This window comes from Coregonus lavaretus (assembly GCF_964263955.1).
Source record: "Coregonus lavaretus genome assembly, chromosome: 14".
In the NCBI taxonomy this organism is placed as follows: domain Eukaryota; kingdom Metazoa; phylum Chordata; class Actinopteri; order Salmoniformes; family Salmonidae; genus Coregonus; species Coregonus lavaretus.
Window position 1 is genome coordinate 43,132,323 of NC_140001.1, and position 19,527 is coordinate 43,151,849.

The 19,527-nt window shown below is 41.4% G+C and overlaps 1 protein-coding gene across 1 annotated transcript in view; it reads right to left on the reverse strand.

Moving 5' to 3' along the window:
* Positions 1–527, reverse strand: part of castor1 (cytosolic arginine sensor for mTORC1 subunit 1) — a gene marked incomplete at its 3' end in the record, with an annotated part of 33,828 nt that extends 33,301 nt beyond the window's left edge. Inside the window, exon 1 of the mRNA XM_084176398.1 lies at positions 233–527. Coding sequence (XP_084032524.1) covers positions 233–345 — 113 coding nt within the window. The 5' untranslated portion in view covers positions 346–527. The remainder of the gene's footprint in view (positions 1–232) is intronic.
* Between the last annotated feature and the right edge of the window lie 19,000 nt (positions 528–19,527).

Below are 19,527 nucleotides of genomic sequence, written 5' to 3' on the forward strand. Positions count from 1 at the left end.
CAAGCCATGTATATTAATGTTCAGACCTAGCGTCAGAGATCTTAAAAACTACCCTTACAGAAGACGCCTTCGTCCAATGACTTATGTGTAATGTAGCCTAATTGCACTGAGAGACATGATCAAGGGCTAGTCTGCCATCAACAACGACCTGGCAATGTTTTTTGTTTTTTTGCACGTTTTGGGATCGCGGACGGCTTCAAATTAACAGATCTCTTCACACAAAGAATCTTACCTTGTTCTGTTCCGCAGAAATATGAGTTTGATCAGTGGGTGAGTGAAATTCACCAGCCCATTTTTGCAAATGCTGGTCACTCGCAGTCTGTGATCCAGAATGTGCAAGTCCATGGTTCTGAATAGCGCAATCCTGCCGGAGTCTTTCTGAATGAATGATTGTCTAGTTGCAGGAACGATCCAATAAAAAAGTTAATGAATTAATGTTGACTGTGTTATTTAATTCCCTTGGATTACAAACACCCGCAGTTTAGTTTGACTGTCTTGCATCAGTCAGTCGCGGATAAAGACGAAAAACATGCGACGCAATCCAACTCAACTACTCTATTCGAATAAAAGACACTGCCTCATATAATAACACGCCCCCCTGGTCTTAAAGCTACAGGGGACATACGTCATAGGTTAATATATTATAAAATGAATAAATGTGACAGATATAATATAGGCCTATCTGATATTCATAGTAGCCTATTTATCACATCCATAACCCCCCAAAAAGAAACAATTCTAGAACAGTGAACAGTGCTTGCAACTTCGGGTCTGCATGCCCCAGTATCTGTGTGTTTGAGATGTTGACTATCAGTGAGGTGTTTGCCCAGGAAGCTTCGATTCAAACTCCCATTAGACAGCTCTGCAAAGCATTATAATGTCAAAATATGTTCTTTACTCAACAAAGATGGAGTTTCGCTGAGCAACTATTTTAATTTACTCCCGTTACCTCCGATGTATTTAAAAAAAGGTCTAAATGAAAATGTACAAGCAACCGAAAAAATGCCTCTTTGACACTTCCAATGTATTATTGAGCTGTTGTAGACTTCAAAACCAGTGCGTGGCAGTACTGAGTGATTGGAGGTGCTGAATAGGCATTTTTTCGGTTCCTTCAAACATTTTATTTACATCTTTTTTGGAAGTACATACCGGCCTTAACGCGAGCAAATGAAGATAGTTGCTTAGCGAAACTCCATATTTGGTGAGTAGCAAACGTATTTTGACATTATAACGCTTGCAGAGCTGACTAATAGGAGTTTCAATCAGAGCTTCCTGGGCATTAGAGAGGAGGTATCTATCTATGCACTGTCGACATCTCCAATGCACAGATACTGGGGCAGGGTCTGCAATCCCATCACTGCAAAAACATGTTTCCATATATTTAATAAATTCACAGGTCAAAAAATATGCATAACAAATGTTGATCAATCGATTAACATTAAACAATTAATCACAATACAAAACACAATCAATGAGACATAGAAAAACATATTACATAACCTAATAATCCATGTTCAAATCAAATTGTATTTGTCACATGCTTCGTAAACAACAGGTGTAGAGTGAAATGCTTACTTATGGGTCCTTTTCCAACAATGCAGATTTAAAGATAAAGATACAAAATATAATATAGAAATAGTGACACAAGGAATAAATACACAGTGAATAATGAACAACAATGACGAGTAAAAATAGCATGGCTATATACAGGGAGTACCAGTAGGGAGTAGATGTGCAGGGGTACGAGGTAATTGAGGTAGCTATGTAAATATAGCAGTGGAGGCTGGTGGGAGGAGCTATAGGAGGACGGGCTCATTGTAATGGCTGAAATGGTATTAATGGAATGGTATCAAATATATGGAAACCACGTTTGACTCCGTTCCTTTTATTCCATTCCAGCCATTACAATGAGCCTGTCCTCCTATAGCTCCTCCCACCAACCTCCACTGACATATAGGTAAGGTTAAAGTGACTAAGCAACAGGATAGGCAGTAGCAGCAGCATATGTGGTGAGTGTGAAAGTGTGTGTGTGTGTGTGTGTGTGTGTGTGTGTGTGTGTGTGTGTGTACAGTGCCTTCAGAAAGTATTTATACCCCTTGACTTAACATCAAGCTCTGTCTGTCTTTACAAGACAGTTGCAGCATATTTCAATATGTCAAGACAAAGTATTACATGATCATGAAATAAAGGGGTCTGAAATGATGATCAGAGGTCACAGTCAGTCACAGTCTGATCTGAAGCATGCATTTATTTCTGGTCTATCCTAACTAGGGTTGCAAAGGGAGGGTATATTACTGGAAACTTTCTAAATTCACCAGCAAATTACCATAATGTTGGTAACTTTCAAGGAATAAATGGAATTTTATCAGATGGCATCTAGTGGCCTTTTTGGGTACTTCAGATTATCACAGATGTCTGTAAGTATCTCTGGCCCTCTTTGTGGCCTTATCACAAGTCATATATACAGTATATAAAACAATCTAATAAGATGATTTAAAAATTAAAAATAGAATGACAAAGCTGTAAAACATCACAACTTAGTGAATATCACTGGTGTTTAATATGAGGGTTTCAGCATGAAATATCCTTTATTTGTTTTACACACTTTTATTTATAATACTATGTCAGTATGTCTTTGTTGTAAATGTTTTGGGGCCAAACTGGTGGCAGAGTTATAGAGTTAATAGAAAATAATGCCATTATTGATTAGATGCTTTTTTCATTCATTAGGCTATTTTCTCTTGAACCTTATGTTCTATCTACTAGAAATTCATGGGCAATATGGACACAGATATAAAAATTGTTACCGATAGCTTTGCAACCCTAATCCTAACAGACGGAAGCAATTTACATGTATGCCCTGCATGACTAACATTAATACCAACTTACTAACTGCCCACGAGCCTGTCATTCTGAGGAGTGTGTTGGTGTGTGTGTGTGTGTGTTCTCTCCTACCTTTGTAATACATACTAGAATCCCATCCCTCCTTCAGCAAGGCAGAGTTTCTGGTCTCGTCTCTGGACTGGAGGTCTTTATAAGCTGAAGAGGTAAACTAACGACATACAGAGATCTTAGTACACATGGATAAGCATGAACATATGTCAGTAGTTTTGATAACTTAATGTCACGTTAAAGCACAGCATATTTTCTTATTTATTGTGTGAATGATGTGAGAAAATGTGAGTCCATTGCTTGTCAACCATCTACAGTAAATAAGAAAAGTAGTCCCGCTATGTGCACACTCTTTTCTTTTCAATTGATTTTAAATATTTTATACATTGTCACTACCATCATCAGCCTGCCTACTCACCCCACAGATGATGAACTTCATATAGGTTTCCTACCTGTGAGAAGAACCCTCCAACTGCCTCGTCATTCTCCTGTCTGTATTTGATCGCCCGCGCCTTAGCAAGATAATTAATAAATACAGTTAATATTGGACACATTTCACATTCTAGTGAAACATTTACTGGTTAGGTATTGTGTACATGAAGGACATGCATTTTGATAAACTGCACCTGTATTTCAAACAAAGAGTAGTTGAGGTCTCATCACAGTCTTACCAATAATTCCCCCATTCGATCATTGTTCCAGGGTGAAATAGAAACACACAACAATGACATCATTAGAGATGATGATACTAAAGTAAGAATACACACTGAATGCAACAGCATCAGATTCACATACCATACTCATTGACAGTCAGGTGCTGCAATCCAAACATACAGTACTGTAAACAGACACATTACACACACAGTAAAGTCAGACCTGTTGGTTTTGTTTGAAGGTAGATGTTTATCTTCTTGGGTATGTTCTCTATGACCATAGTTTATATATGCCTCTGGGTCTCCTCAGGTATAATCATGTTTTATGGCTATGGAGGAACTAGGAACTAACGTTCTAGATAGAATGAAACATGATTACACAGGGCAGGGACTTACCTTGAGTTTGTATGAGCGCATTTTGTATATTTCCTCCATGCCAGGACTTACCTTGAGTTTGAATTACTGTATCTTTTATATGTTCGGTCCCGGTCTGGGTGATGGCTAGTTCCAGAAACTAAACCCTGCCTTACACAGGAAGCGGCGCAGGTCCTGGTCCAGGCACTTGTCATCTCCCGTCACTTGAGATCTCCCGTCATCTCCCGGTCTGGGTGATGGCTAGTTCCAGAAACTAAACCCTGCCTTACACAGGAAGCGGCGCAGGTCCTGGTCCAGGCACTTGTCATCTCCCGTCTGGACTACTGCAACTCGCTGTTGGCTGGGCTCCCTGCCTGTGCCATTAAACCCCTACAACTCATCCAGAATGCCGCAGCCCGTCTGGTGTTCAACCTTCCCAAGTTCTCTCACGTCACCCCCCTCCTCCGCACACTCCACTGGCTTCCAGTTGAAGCTCGCATCCGCTACAAGACCATGGTGCTTGCCTATGGAGCAGTGAGGGGAACGGCACCTCTGTACCTTCAGGCTCTGATCAGTCCCTACACCCAAACGAGGACATTGCGTTCATCCACCTCTGGCCTGCTGGCTCCCCTTCCTCTGCGGAAGCACAGCTCCCGCTCAGCCCAGTCAAAACTGTTCGCTGCTCTGGCACCCCAATGGTGGAACAAGCTCCCTCACGACGCCAGGACAGCGGAGTCACTCACCACCTTCCGGAGACATTTGAAACCCCACCTCTTTAAGGAATACCTGGGATAGGATAAAGTATTCCTTCTAACCCCCCCCCCAAATTGTAAAGTGGTTATCCCACTGGCTATAGGGTGAACGCACCAATTTGTGAGTCGCTCTGGCTAAGAGCGTCTGCTAAATGACGTTAATGTGCCCTTGAGCAAGGCACTTAACCCTAATTGCTCCTGTAAGTCGCTCTGGTTAAGAGCGTCTGCTAAATGACTAAAATGTAATGTAAATGTAAACTCTAGGAGAAGCTGGTGAGACCAGCATTTTACTCCTCTCCTTCTGGAACTCCAGATACTCCTTCAAAGAGTTACATAATGTTTGAGATGTATGAATTAGTCAACCAAAATTGCCACCTCGGCCAGTAGGACAATGCTTTTTTCCCCGAAAACACAGCTTGGTCTCATAGACTAGACATAACATAGTAAATGAAAATACGGGACACTCAAATTAGTATGATATGTTACGTTTGGTATGGTTACATAAGACAGGTTACTTAACGTAAAAGCTAAAGGAGAGAGGATGTTGGGTTGGTCGTTTAACGCGAACGTCTAGCAACCCAAAAGTTGCAAGTTCGAATCTCATCACGGACAACTTTAACAATGAAGCTAATTAGGTTGCTAGACGTTCGCGGTAAACGACCAACCAAACATCCTCTCTCATTTAGCTTTTACAAGGTTGCATCACCGCCTGGTATGGCAACTGCTTGGCCTCCGACCGCAAGGCACTACAGAGAGTAGTGCGTACGGCCCAGTACATCACTGGGGCCAAGCGTCCTGCCATCCAGGACCTCTATACCAGGCGGTGTCAGAGGAAGGCCCTCAAAATTGTCAAAGACTCCAGCCACCCTAGTCATAGACTGTTCTCTCTGCTACCGCACGGCAAGCGGTACCGGAGTGCCAAGTCTACATTTTACATTTTAGTCATTTAGCAGACGCTCTTATCCAGAGCGACTTACAGTTAGTGAGTGCATACATTTTTTTATTTAAAAAATAATAATAATCATACTGGCCCCCCGTGGGAATCGAACCCACAACCCTGACGTTGCAAACGCCATGCTCTACCAACTGAGCTAAATCCCTGCCGGCCATTCCCTCCCATACCCTGGACGACGCTGGGCCAATTGTGCGCCGCCCCATGGGTCTAGGTCCAAAAGACTTCTCAACAGCTTCTACCCCCAAGCCATAAAACCCCTGAACAGCTAATCATGGCTACCCAGACTATTTGCACTGCCCCCCCACCCCATCCTTCTTACGCTGCTGCTACTCTGTTAATTATTTATGCATAGTCACTTTAACTCTACCCACATGTACATATTACTTCAACTACCTCAACTAACCGGTGCCCCAGCACATTGACTCTGCACCGGTACCCCCCTGTATATATAGCCTCTCTACTGTTATTTTATTTTACTTCTGCTCTTTTTTTTCTCAACACTTTTTTTGTTGTTGTTTAATTTTTTTACTTTTTTTGTTAAAAATAAATGCACTGTTGGTTAAGGGCTGTAAGTAAGCATTTCACTGTAATGTCTGCACCTGTTGTATTCGGCGCATGTGACCAATAAAATTTGATTTGATTTGATTTGAAACTTTACACTACTTACTACTTTTTAGCTATTCTGCAACTACTTAGCATGTTAGCTAACCCTTCCCCTAACCCTAACCTTAACCATTTAACATACCTCCTAACACTAACCTTAACCCTAACCCCTAACCCTAATCGCTAGCCTAGCTAGCATTAGCCACCTAGCTAACATTAGCGTTAGCCATCTAGCCAACGTTAGCCACAACAAATTGGTTTCGTAACATCTCATACATACTGCAAATGCGTAACATATTGTATGAATTGCAATTTGAAACATATCATACGAATTGTAATTCATAACATATCATACAAATTGTCATTCATAACATATATACGTAATGGATGATGGACATCCACAAATTAATACATAACATACCAAACAAAACATATCTAATTAATTTGAGTGTCCATTATTTTAATTTATTATGTTACGTCTACCCATGAGTCCAGGTTGGAAAACAATGACAGGATACTCTCACAAAAAGTTATATTTGATATCACTTGATATGTATTTTGATGGATACATTGTGGTATTGGTTTATCCAGCATGTGTCCGTTCTAACTTCTATTTGTCCATGTTCAAATATATTGTTTAAACACCTACTCGATTATTGTTCAATTTGGTCAAGAGTTAAATGCATGGTAGCCTCCTGTATACCGCCAAAGCTGCACTGCAACAACAAACCAGCAGGTGTCACTGTTGCATTGGCCAAACTATTTAGACCAAGCTAGACTAGAGAGACAGTTGTGTTATCATTTTACAAGAGGTCTGCCTATCGCCACGAAAAGGTATGTGATAACTACTAACATTAGATCAGGGTTGACATAAGATAACTTTAGATTACATTAAAAGAAAACATTGGATAGTGTTAAGATTAGGGTTTCATGAGATTTCACTGCCTTGTTTGAAATTGCACTGACACCATGAATTTTCTGTTTCTGTCTCTACTTACCAGCTTGGTTTTGGTCTCCGTACAAGGTATTCCAGCTCCCCACCACCCCACAGTCCTGGTCTAAGTGGAGCTTGCTCTGCACCTCAGCCCTGAGTTCACAGGAAAAGGTCAAAAGACACAATATCCACAGGTAGTGGGATATGTCTGTATCACCCTCTACTGTGAAGTCAGTGAAAGATATATGAATGGCCAAGAGAGGAGTCAGTTAGCATTTACAGCACACAGGAGAAAAAACTAAAAATGAAAGATGATTGTTATATGTCTGCAGACACTCAGTCTTGATATTGTGAACTGAGAGAGAAAGGAACAGAATTACAGTCTGAATATTGGTGGATGGACATTAGGCTATAAAATAAAAATATCATATCACCTACTCATCAGCTTCCTCTGTACGGTATATTATGGGACTAATGTGTTATTGCCTCTGCAATCATTTCAAATTGACTATTTTAGGATCATCACCTTTCTAACCCAATTTCCCTGGTGTAATTGTCACACCCTGGCTCTGGGACTCTATATGTTGAGCCAGGGTGTGTTCATTCTATGTGGTTTATTTCTATGTTGGGGGTTCTGGTTTGTTGTTTTCTATGTTTGCCTTAGTGACTCCCAATCAGAGGCAACGAGTGTCAGCTGTTGGCTGGTTGTCTCTGATTGGGAGCCATATTTAAACTGTATGTTTTCCCTTTGTGGTTGTGGGTTTTTGTTCCGTGTTCGGTCATTGATACCGTGGACGTCACGAGTCATTTCTTGTTTTGTTTCGTGCTTTAACTAATTAAAGTCATGTTTGTTCATCACGCTGCGCCTTGGTCTACTCCTTACCTCGATCGTGACAGTAATTCCAATGGTCAAGTTAAAGAAAGCAACTGACAGACACTGGTCAGAACACAAACTAACAAACTAACAAAGATACTTGCAACTGTAGGCCTTTCTGAGACAATCAAAAATCAACAAATAATTGCTCAAAAATATAAACATTAATGTAAAATGAGAAGTAGAAATTAAAAAGAAATCTTTGTCATGTAATTACAAAACTTCGCTTTATTTAGCCATGTTGGTGCTGCATTTATTTACTTTCCTGTAGGTCCCACGGTGCAATATGCATTAAATTATAATAATAATTTAACTGAGACGTAATGATAAAGTCATACAGAGGCTATGCTGTGCACTAAGGCAAATTGAATCCAATTCAGTATAATTTGCTGTACAAATTAGGCTATGTTTGACCCTCAATCACCCTGTCACGACTTCCTCCAAAGCTGCCTCCTCTCCTTGTTCGGGCAGGCTTCGGCGTTCGTTGTCACCGGCCTTCTAGCCACTGCCGCTCCTCATCTCATCATTCCATTTGTTTTGTCTTGTTTTTATACACACCTGGTTCATATCCCCTCATCAGTCCCTGTATAAGAATTCCCTCTGCCCCCCATGTTTTGTATGTGATTGTTTCATGTGGAGGTGTCGATAGCTCGGTGGAGCTTTATGTACTGTATCGCCGGGATATTCACGCGTGTTTTGTTTTTTTCCAGTGTGCCGTTATACCGCACTGTAGTTGTTTTACGCATTGCTGCGAACCGCTGTATTGGTCGAATAAACATTTTATTCTGGGATTTACACCTCCTGCACCTGACTCCGTCAAATCACCTGCTACAGAATCACACACCCAACAGCATGGAGTCAGCAGGAGAGGGGAATATGCCTGGAGTTGTTGAGCGGGTCCGGGAGCATTCCAACATGTTAGCCAGCTTGGGCGAAGCGATGGATCAGGTTCTCCAGGTCATCCAGCGCCTGGAGAGGAGAGGACCCGACCCTGCGGAACCAGCTGATCGACCGGATCCAGCCACCCACACCCCAGGGCCCAGAGGTATTCACCTGTCTCGACCGAAGGAATACGACAGGACAGCAGCCCGCTGCCAGGGTTTCCTCCTGCAGTTGGACCTCTATTTTACCACCATCAGCCCGGCTCCATCGGGTCGGGAGAAGGTGTCCGCCCTCGTCTCCTGCCTCTCGGGGAAAGCCCTAGATTGGGCCAACGCAGTCTGGAGTGAAGGAGGAGACGCGTTGGACAACTACGGGGAGAAAGAAAATGATGTCATGGCTTTAGAAGCTTCTGATAGGCTAATTGACATAATTTGAGTCAATTGAAGGTGTACCTGTGGATGTATTTCAAGGCCTACCTTCAAACTCAGTGCCTCTTTGCTTGACCTCATGGGAAAATCAAAAGAAATCAGCCAAGACCTCAGAACAACAGCAAAGGACCTTGTGAAGATGCTGGAGGAAACAAGTACAAAAGTATCTATATCCACAGTAAAACAAGTCCTATATCGACATAACCTGAAAGGCCGCTCAGCAAGGAAGAAGCCACTGCTCCAAAACCACCATAAAAAAGCCAGACTACGGTTTGCAACTGCACATAGGGACAAAGATCGTACTTTTTGGAGAAATGTCCTCTGATCTGATTAAACAAAAATATAACTGTTTGGCCATAATGACCATCGTTATGTTTGGAGGAAAAAGGGGAACGCTTGCCAGCCGAAGAACACCATCCCAACCGTGAAGCACGGGGGTGGCAGCATCATGCTGTGGGGGTGCTTTGCTGCAGGAGTGTCACGATCGTATACAGACGGGACGGACCAAGGCGCAGCATGATATGCATTCATGTTTATTTATATTGAATAAACACCACGACAAAACAAGAAACGAACCGTGAAGTCCAAGGTAGACAAACAACATACCTCACACGGAACAAGATCCCACAACCCACTAGTGCCAATAGGCTACCTAAGTATGGTCCCCAATCAGAGACAACGAGCGACAGCTGCCTCTGATTGGGAACCACACCGGCCAACATAGATCTAGACGATCTAGATCTAAACCTAGAAAATACAACATAGAACATACACCACAGAAAATACACACCCTGACTCAACAAATACGAGTCCCCAGAGTCAGGGCGTGACAAGGAGGGACTGGTGCACTTCACAAAATAGATGGCATCATGAGGAAGGAAAATAGTGTGGATATATAGAAGCAACATCTCAAAACATCAGTCAGGAAGTTAAAGCTTGGTCACAAATTGATCTTCCCAATGGACAATGACCCCAAGCATACTTCCAAAGTTGTGGCAAAATGGCTTAAGGACAACAAAGTCAAGGTATTGGAGTGGCCATCACAAAGCCCTGACCTCAATCCTATAGAAAATATGTGGGCAGAACTGAAAAAGCGTGTGCGAGCAAGGAGGCCTACAAACCTGACTCAGTTACACCAGCTCTGTCAGGAGGAATGGGCCAAAATTCACCCAACTTATTGTGGGAAGCTTGTGGAAGGCTACCCAAAAGTTTGACCCAAGTTAAACAATTTAAAGGCAATGCTACCAAATACTAATTGAGTGTATGTAAACTTCTGACCCACTGGGAATGTGATGAAAGAAATAAAAGCTGAAATAAATCATTCTCTCTACTATTATTCTGACATTTCACATTCTTAAAATAAATGGTGATCTAACTGACCTAAAACAGGGAATTTTTACTAGGATTAAATGTCAGGAATTGTGAAAAACTGAGTTTAAATGTATTTGGCGAAGGTGTATGTAAACTTCCGACTTCAACTGTATACAGCCAAGGAGGCATATAAAAGTATGTCAATTAGTATTTGTATGTTATGCAGATCACATGTACCATCCTCCTCCCTTAACTCTTCAATGAAAATCCCATAGGCCTCTACATTATGGACAAGGTATGTATATGAAAACCATTATCAAAACAGTTTTTTTCATCCACATTTACCACAAAAACCAAGGTATGAATACTGTCGTGTGCATGTTTTGTTAATCATCTGTATAATTACTATTTTTGGGATTCACAGACTTCACCCTCCCTATACCTCTGATGCATATAACAGTAAACCTGTTCGATCACCATGCACTGCAAAAATCATTCTGGCTATGGATATGGAGAACATCAACACATTAATATAAACACTGAGAACTAAAATATTGTTTTATTGTTGTTATTGTTATGCGTATTATTATGATTAATAATAATAATAATAACAGGGGAGGAGGGGTAGTTCAAAAATGGTTCTTCGAGGATCCATTAAAAGGGGTTATTCAAATAACTTATAGGGGTTCAACCACACTTTCAATTTGAAGAACCCCTAAAGGAATCTCCAATAACCTTTTATTTTTAGAGCGTAGGCTAGTCCGTACGCAAGATATTTAATTTTTTGGACTAGACCTAATTAAAAAAAAAAAAATCTGAAGAATTATTTGACTCTCCTGAAATGCCACTGTAGGTCTAGACAGCACAGCATCGGTAAGGCAGCACAAACAAGGTTTTGATCAACAATACTAAACTTTATGGTGCACTACCTTTGTCAAAACTACACTTTAAAAAGAAAAGGTTCCTGGAGTATCCTTTAGGGGTTCTTCAAATTGAAACAGTGGGGGAACCCCTATAAGTTCTTGGAAGAACCCTTTTAAAAGTGTTCTTCAAATAACCCCTTTTAATGGATCCTCAAAGAACCTTGTGAAGAACCTTTTGGGGTAAAAAAAATTTACTACCCCCTTATTATTATTATTATTAATAATAATACGCATAACAATAACACAATATTTCAGTTGTCAGTTGTCAGTGTTTATTATGATTTTAGTGGCAAAACAGAGGTATGAGGTAAACTCCCAGCAGAGCCCCAAGTCCAGTGGGTATATCCTCTGGCATGTTGATGTTAATGTGTTGATGTTCTCCGTATCCATAGCCAGAATGATTTTGCAGTGCATGGTGATCGAACAGGCTTCCTGTTATATTCATCAGAGGTGTAGGGAGGGTGAAGTCTGTGAATCCAAAAAATAATAGTTATACAGATGATTAACGAAACATGCACATGACAGTATCCATACCTTGGTTTTTGTGGTGAATGTGAATGAAAAAAACTGTTTTGATAATGGTTTTCATATACAGTGGGGAAAAAAAGTATTTAGTCAGCCACCAATTGTGCAAGTTCTCCCACTTAAAAAGATGAGAGAGGCCTGTAATTTTCATCATAGGTACACGTCAACTATGACAGACAAAATGAGAAGAAGAAAATCCAGAAAATCACATTGTAGGATTTTTAATGAAACTATTTGCAAATTATGGTGGAAAATAAGTATTTGGTCAATAACAAAAGTTTCTCAATACTTTGTTATATACCCTTTGTTGGCAATGACACAGGTCAAACGTTTTCTGTAAGTCTTCACAAGGTCTTCACACACTGTTGCTGGTATTTTGGCCCATTACTCCATGCAGATCTCCTCTAGAGCAGTGATGTTTTGGGGCTGTCGCTGGGCAACACGGACTTTCAACTCCCTCCAAAGATTGTCTATGGGGTTGAGATCTGGAGACTGGCTAGGCCACTCCAGGACCTTGAAATGCTTCTTACGAAGCCACTCCTTCGTTGCCCGGGCGGTGTGTTTGGGATCATTGTCATGCTGAAAGACACAGCCACGTTTCATCTTCAATGCCCTTGCTGATGGAAGGAGGTTTTCACTCAAAATCTCACGATACATGGCCCCATTCATTCTTTCCTTTACACGGATCAGTCGTCCTGGTCCCTTTGCAGAAAAACAGCCCCAAAGCATGATGTTTCCACCCCCATGCTTCACAGTAGGTATGGTGTTCTTTGGATGCAACTCAGCATTCTTTGTCCTCCAAACACGACGAGTTGAGTTTTTACCAAAATGTTATATTTTGGTTTCATCTGACCATATGACATTCTCCCAATCCTCTTCTGGATCATCCAAATGCACTCTAGCAAACTTCAGACGGGCCTGGACATGTACTGGCTTAAGCAGGGGGACACGTCTCGCACTGCAGGATTTTAGTCCCTGGCGGCGTAGTGTGTTACTGATGCTAGGCTTTGTTACTTTGGTCCCAGCTCTCTGCAGGTCATTCACTAGGTCCCCCCGTGTGGTTCTGGGATTTTTGCTCACCGTTCTTGTGATCATTTTGACCCCACGGGGTGAGATCTTGCGTGGAGCCCCCATTTCCTAATAATTGCTCCCACAGTTGATTTCTTCAAACCAAGCTGCTTACCTATTGCAGATTCAGTCTTCCCAGCCTGGTGCAGGTCTACAATTTTGTTTCTGGTGTCCTTTGACAGCTCTTTGGTCTTGGCCATAGTGGGGTTTGGAGTGTGACTGTTTGAGGTTGTGGACAGGTGTCTTTTATACTGATAACAAGTTCAAACAGGTGCCATTAATACAGGTAACGAGTGGAGGACAGAGGAGCCTCTTAAAGAAGAAGTTACAGGTCTGTGAGAGCCAGAAATCTTGCTTGTTTGTAGGTGACCAAATACTAATTTTCCACCATAATTTGCAAATAAATTCATAAAAAATCCTACAATGTGATTTTCTGGATTTTTTTTCCTTAATTTGTCTGTCATAGTTGACGTGTACCTATGATGAAAATTACAGGCCTCTCTCATCTTTTTAAGTGGGAGAACTTGCACAATTGGTGGCTGACTAAATACTTTTTTTCCCCACTGTACATACCTTGTCCATAATGTAGTGGCCTATGGGATATTCATTGACGAGATGAGGAAGGAGGATTGTAAATGTGATCTGCATAACATACCAATACCAATTGACATACCTTTGTATGCCTCCTCATCTGTATACCTGCAGACACAGACACAAAAGTGAGCAGTTCAGTCATCTGCACCCAATACAGCTAGCCTTCAACATATTCTTATAGCCCACATATTCTTACCTCTTTGTTGATTGATATCCATTGAATTGTGTCAATTTTCTGTTTTAGAAAGATTTGCACAAATATGAAAAGGTAGATGTTATCATCATAAAACAATATCAATTTAGATCATACAAGGGACAACCCTTACCTTAAATTGAGTTGATCTTTACATTTTTCAGTTAAGTGCCTGCACCTGCTGTCCTTTCAAATTCAAATCCAAATGTTTCAGTTGGGCAGTTAGATTCCTGCAAGAACCCCCACCAACCAAGGAGGTTCCTCGATGAACCCCACCACCTATGGGGTTCTTGGAAAAACCTTTGGGGGGGGGGGGGGGGGCATTTTCAGTGCCAAGAACCCGAAGGTTCTTCAAAGAACTTTGAGGATCTTAGAAGAATCCTTGTTGAACCCCACATTTTTTGAGTGTATAACCGATGTTCTGTTCAGTTTGAGAAGGAGAGCACGAAGATGAGGAGGACCGAAGGTCAACTTTGATAGCGTGCTACAATAAGCCAGATTCTAGTAACTTACATTTCAACCATCTTCATTTTAATTAGACTTTACTAACAACAAGAGGGCTTTGTGTTGGAGCCTATTTCTTCCTATTTAAGCAATAAGAGGTAGGCCTACCTGTTTGACAGATGAAATTAGGCTACAGGCTGCTATATACAGTATATACAGTGAGGGAAAAAAGTATTTGATCCCCTGCTGATTTTGTACGTTTGCCCACTGACAAAGAAATGATCAGTCTATAATTTTAATGGTAGGTTTATTTGAATAGTGAGAGACAGAATAACAACAAAGAAATCCAGAAAAACGCATGTCAAAAATGTTATAAATTTATTTGCATTTTAATGAGGGAAATAGTATTTGACCCCTCTCAATCAGAAAGATTTCTGGCTCCCAGGTGTCTTTTATACAGGTAACAAACTGAGATTAGGAGCACACTCTTAAAGGGAGTGCTCATAATCTCAGCTTGTTACCTGTATAAAAGACACCTGTCCACAGAAGCAATCAATCAATCAGATTCCAAACTCTCCACCATGGCCAAGACCAAAGAGCTCTCCAAGGATGTCAGGGACAAGATTGTAGACCTACACAAGGCTGGAATGGGCTACAAGACCATCACCAAGCAGCTTGGTGAGAAGTTGACAACAGTCGGTGCGATTATTCGCAAATGGAAGAAACACAAAATAACTGTCAATCTCCCTCGGCCTGGGGCTCCATGCAAGATCTCACCTCGTGGAGTTGCAATGATCATGAGGACGGTGAGGAATCAGTCCAGAACTACACGGGAGGATCTTGTAAATGATCTCAAGGCAGCTGGGACCATAGTCACCAAGAAAACAATTGGAAACACATTACGCCGTGAAGGACTGAAATCCTGCAGCGCCCGCAAGGTCCCCCTGCTCAATAAAGCACATATACAGGGCCGTCTGAAGTTTGCCAATGAACATCTGAATGATTCAGAGGAGAACTGGGTGAAAGTGTTGTGGTCAGATGAGACGAAAATCGAGCTCTTTAGCATCAACTCAACTCGCCGTGTTTGGAGGAGGAGGAATGCTGCCTATGACCCCAAGAACACCATCCCCACCGTCAAACATGGAGGTGGAAACATTATGCTTTGGGGGTGTTTTTCTGCTAAGGGGACAGGACAACTTCACCGCATCAAAGGGACGATGGACGGGGCCATGTACCGTCAAATCTTGGATGAGAACCTCCTTCCCTCAGCCAGAGCATTGAAAATGGGTCGTGGATGGGTATTCCAGCATGACAATGACCCAAAACACACGGCCAAGGCAACAAAGGAGTGGCTCAAGAAGAAGCACATTAAGGTCCTGGAGTGGCCTAGCCAGTCTCCAGACCTTAATCCCATAGAAAATCTGTGGAGGGAGCTGAAGGTTCGAGTTGCCAAACGTCAGCCTCGAAACCTTAATGACTTGGAGAAGATCTGCAAAGAGGAGTGGAACAAAATTGAGATGTGTGCAAACCTGGTGGCCAAGAAACGTCTGACCTCTGTGATTGTCATCAATGGTTTTGCCACCAAGTACTAAGTCATGTTTTGCAAAGGGGTGAAATACTTATTTCCCTCATTAAAATGCAAATCAATTTATAACATTTTTGACATGCGTTTTTCTGGATTTTTTTGTTGTTATTTTGTCTCTCACTGTTCAAATAAACCTACCATTAAAATTATAGACTGATCATGTCTTTGTCAGTGGGCAAACATACAAAATCAGCAGGGGATCAAATACTTTTTTCCCTCACTGTACGTAGATTTAAACAAGTCCAAGGATGTGCCATGGGAGCTTGCTACAGCCCTTTCTATGCTGGTTTTACTTAGGTAAATGGGAAAATGACTTCATTTTGGATCCTTCTAAAAAAAATATATATGGTGGGGACGCTATATTGATGATGTTTGCCTGTTCTGATCTGGCTCAGAAGATGAACTTATTTCCTTCCGCCAATACCTTAACAGCATTAACCCTAACATCAAACTAACTATAGAGTACAGCAAGGATAACATTCATTTTCTGGACCTTGACATCAGTAAAGGTTGTTTGCACACGTCAATCTTTAGGAAGCCTACAGATGGGAATACCATTCTGAGGGCAGACAGCTTTCACCCCAAAAGGCTAAAAGAGAACATTCCATATGGCCAATTCCAAAGAGTCTGCAGAATTTGCAATCAGGAAACAGACTACAGTGTCAAATCTGTTGAATTGGAGAATCGCTTCTTGAACCGGGGTTACAGCGCTCAGGTCCTGAAAGATGCAGGTATAAGGGCTGGACAACTCGACAGGCAGAACTTGTTGTGAAGGGGAGCGCCTCGTGATGCACCAGAGAGAATGTACTTTGTTACAAAATATAGCACTGAAGCGGAGAACATTAAAAGAAGCATGAAAAATAATCGGGGAATCATCCAAAGTGATACACTACTACGCAAAGTCTTAAATAAGCTTTAAGAGATGTCCTACCATAAGTGACAAATTAGTCCACAGCTACCTTCCTGGTGACTCTCAAAAGACTTGGCTGGACCAAAAACCCAGGGGCTCTTTTAAATGCAACCAGTGCAACCATTGCAGGAATATTGCACAGAAAAAGTATTTTGTTGACACAGCTTCTAAAACGGAGTATCAAATCAAGCATTTCATTAACTGCAAAACCACTCATGTCATCTACAGATGTCCACAGTGCAAGGTGTTCTACATTGGACGGACAAAGAGACACCTTCAAGACCGCTTAGCGGAACACAAGTACGCCATATAGGAAGGCAACGAAGACTACCCTATGGCAAGGTATTACCAATGGCAAGGGAGACCCATGGGGCGGCGCACAATTGGCCCAGCGTCGTCCAGGGTAGGGGAGGGAATGGCCGGCAGGGATGGCGTTTGCAATGCCAGCGTTGTGGGTTCGATTCCCATGGGGGGCCAGTATGAAAAAAATAGGAATAATGTATGCACTCACTAACTGTACGTCGCTCTGGATAAGAGCGTCTGCTAAATGACTAAAATGTAAATGTAAATGTATTACTAGTCCTTACACCATGGCGACCCTGCCTCCATACAAGCTATGGGTACTGATCATGTTCCGGCCTCAATTAGAAAAGGGGACCGTCTTAAACAGCTAAACCAAAGGGAACGTTTTTGGATTTACAAACTACAGGCCACTAATTACCCTGGTTTAAATGAAGATATTGATTTCTCACCTTTCCTGTAGGGTCATGAGATGCCCCTTTGCTGTCATCTAGTGGACATATTGCTCTATTGCCCTCAGCTATGTTTAGACTGCGGTGGTCCATGTTTGCTGTGATCTAGTGTACTATAAAATCGATGGCTCTCCTATTGTTCCCACTTTGCCCAGTCATATTCAAGGTTAGAACTACTTTTCTAGGGGTTCTGGTGCTTCTAGCCTTGATTTGCTTTTTGATAACATATCTACACTTTTTTATGTGTATAGTATTGCTTACTAGGTGTTGTCCAATTAGTTCTGTAATCATTCCCTCTTCAAATCAGGGTTGATTGGAAAAGCTGTTAAAAAGAGGACATTGCATTATCATATCTTTGTACTCCCTGACGAAGGCCATGCAGCCTAAACGCATCAGAGTTTTTTATCTTTGTTTCCATTGAATATGCCATACAAATGAAGGCATTTTAATTCATTAGACTTGGTCCTCCTTTCTTTTTGACATACGTAGATTTGTTTGCCAATTCCTCCACCCACCATGCACTCTTTAAATAGCCTAAATTCCATGTCAGTGACAGGCTGTTAAATTAAAACCAGGACTCGAATTGAGGGGGTTTGAGAGGGTATGCCACAGGCCTACCTTTTATTAAAGAAAATGTCAAAAAGCACAGGCACATTGTTAGCTTAAGATTTTGCACAAAATAAAACAGATCCGATTGTATAAAGTGATCTATAACAGCGTTTTGGTCCACGATACTTTATGCTAGAAACTGCAAAAGACATGACTCCGATGCATATGGTGATATCATTGTTTAGTTTCTTTGACATTCAGAGGCATTGCTACAATCTTCTATAGCCGGGAGACAAAACATGGTTGCTTGGGAAGTAATCTAATTCTGTCATTATCAATTGATTAAGCTCTTCACTTTCTGTACAATAAAATATGTTTAAACCCAGACAGCTTTTAGAAAACACTTGTTACCTCTGTTGGGTTAAGCCACGGAAGAAGAGTAGCCAGCAGTTAAAGCTTACATTTTTCTGTGTCGGTAGGCCTACTCTGTCTGGGGTGGAAAGGTAGGCCTAACTTTTGAAAGTACCATGCTCAGATTCCTAATGACATTTCAGATTTAATGATTTGTAAACAGGGACAGTTTCATTGCAAACAAGACACACTGATTTGGCATTGGAGGAATATGATAAGATGAACACATCTCTCTGTCCATTAGCCTGTAATTTCAGCAATTTGTGTGGTATTAAAAAATATTCTGCTAATATGTAAAATGACGTAGAATTGCATGACATTTGTATAAAAGGCAATTTTTTCTCTCGGACCTGCAAATACGATGATAGATTAATGCAATAATTGTATTATAAAGGAGATTTTTCCACCCCTACTATTGTCCATAGTGGTCTGTGAACCCACAATCTTCTGGACCGAGGCCCTGTGCGCTATCAAAATCCATGCGTTGCCATGTAATGCTTACAGGACAAAGAACAGTTTCTAAAACGGCATATCTAAGGCGCTGGTCTGTCCAAGAAGTGAGGCTAAACGATAAGGATGTTCTCTGCTATCCACTTTATTGTAATTATTATTTTGGGTATAGGGGAGGGTCACTTGTTCTTTGACAAGCGTTCAGGGATGGTTTAGGTCAAATACATTTTGCTGAAGGGAGGGCAATCAATTTTCATTTCAGATAGGTCCGATTTTCTCTATCTAACCATTATTACAAATAACGTTCACGCCCTAATTGGAGTGTCCTGTATTACGTTTACTATATTACGTCTACCCCTGAGTCCAGGTTGACAATATGAGTGTGATGGTCTGGTGGGTAGGCCAAATTATCTGTACACACTGTCCAACAGAGACCATATAGAAATGTACACAGTACAGATATGGTGTGAAAGCAATATATCATT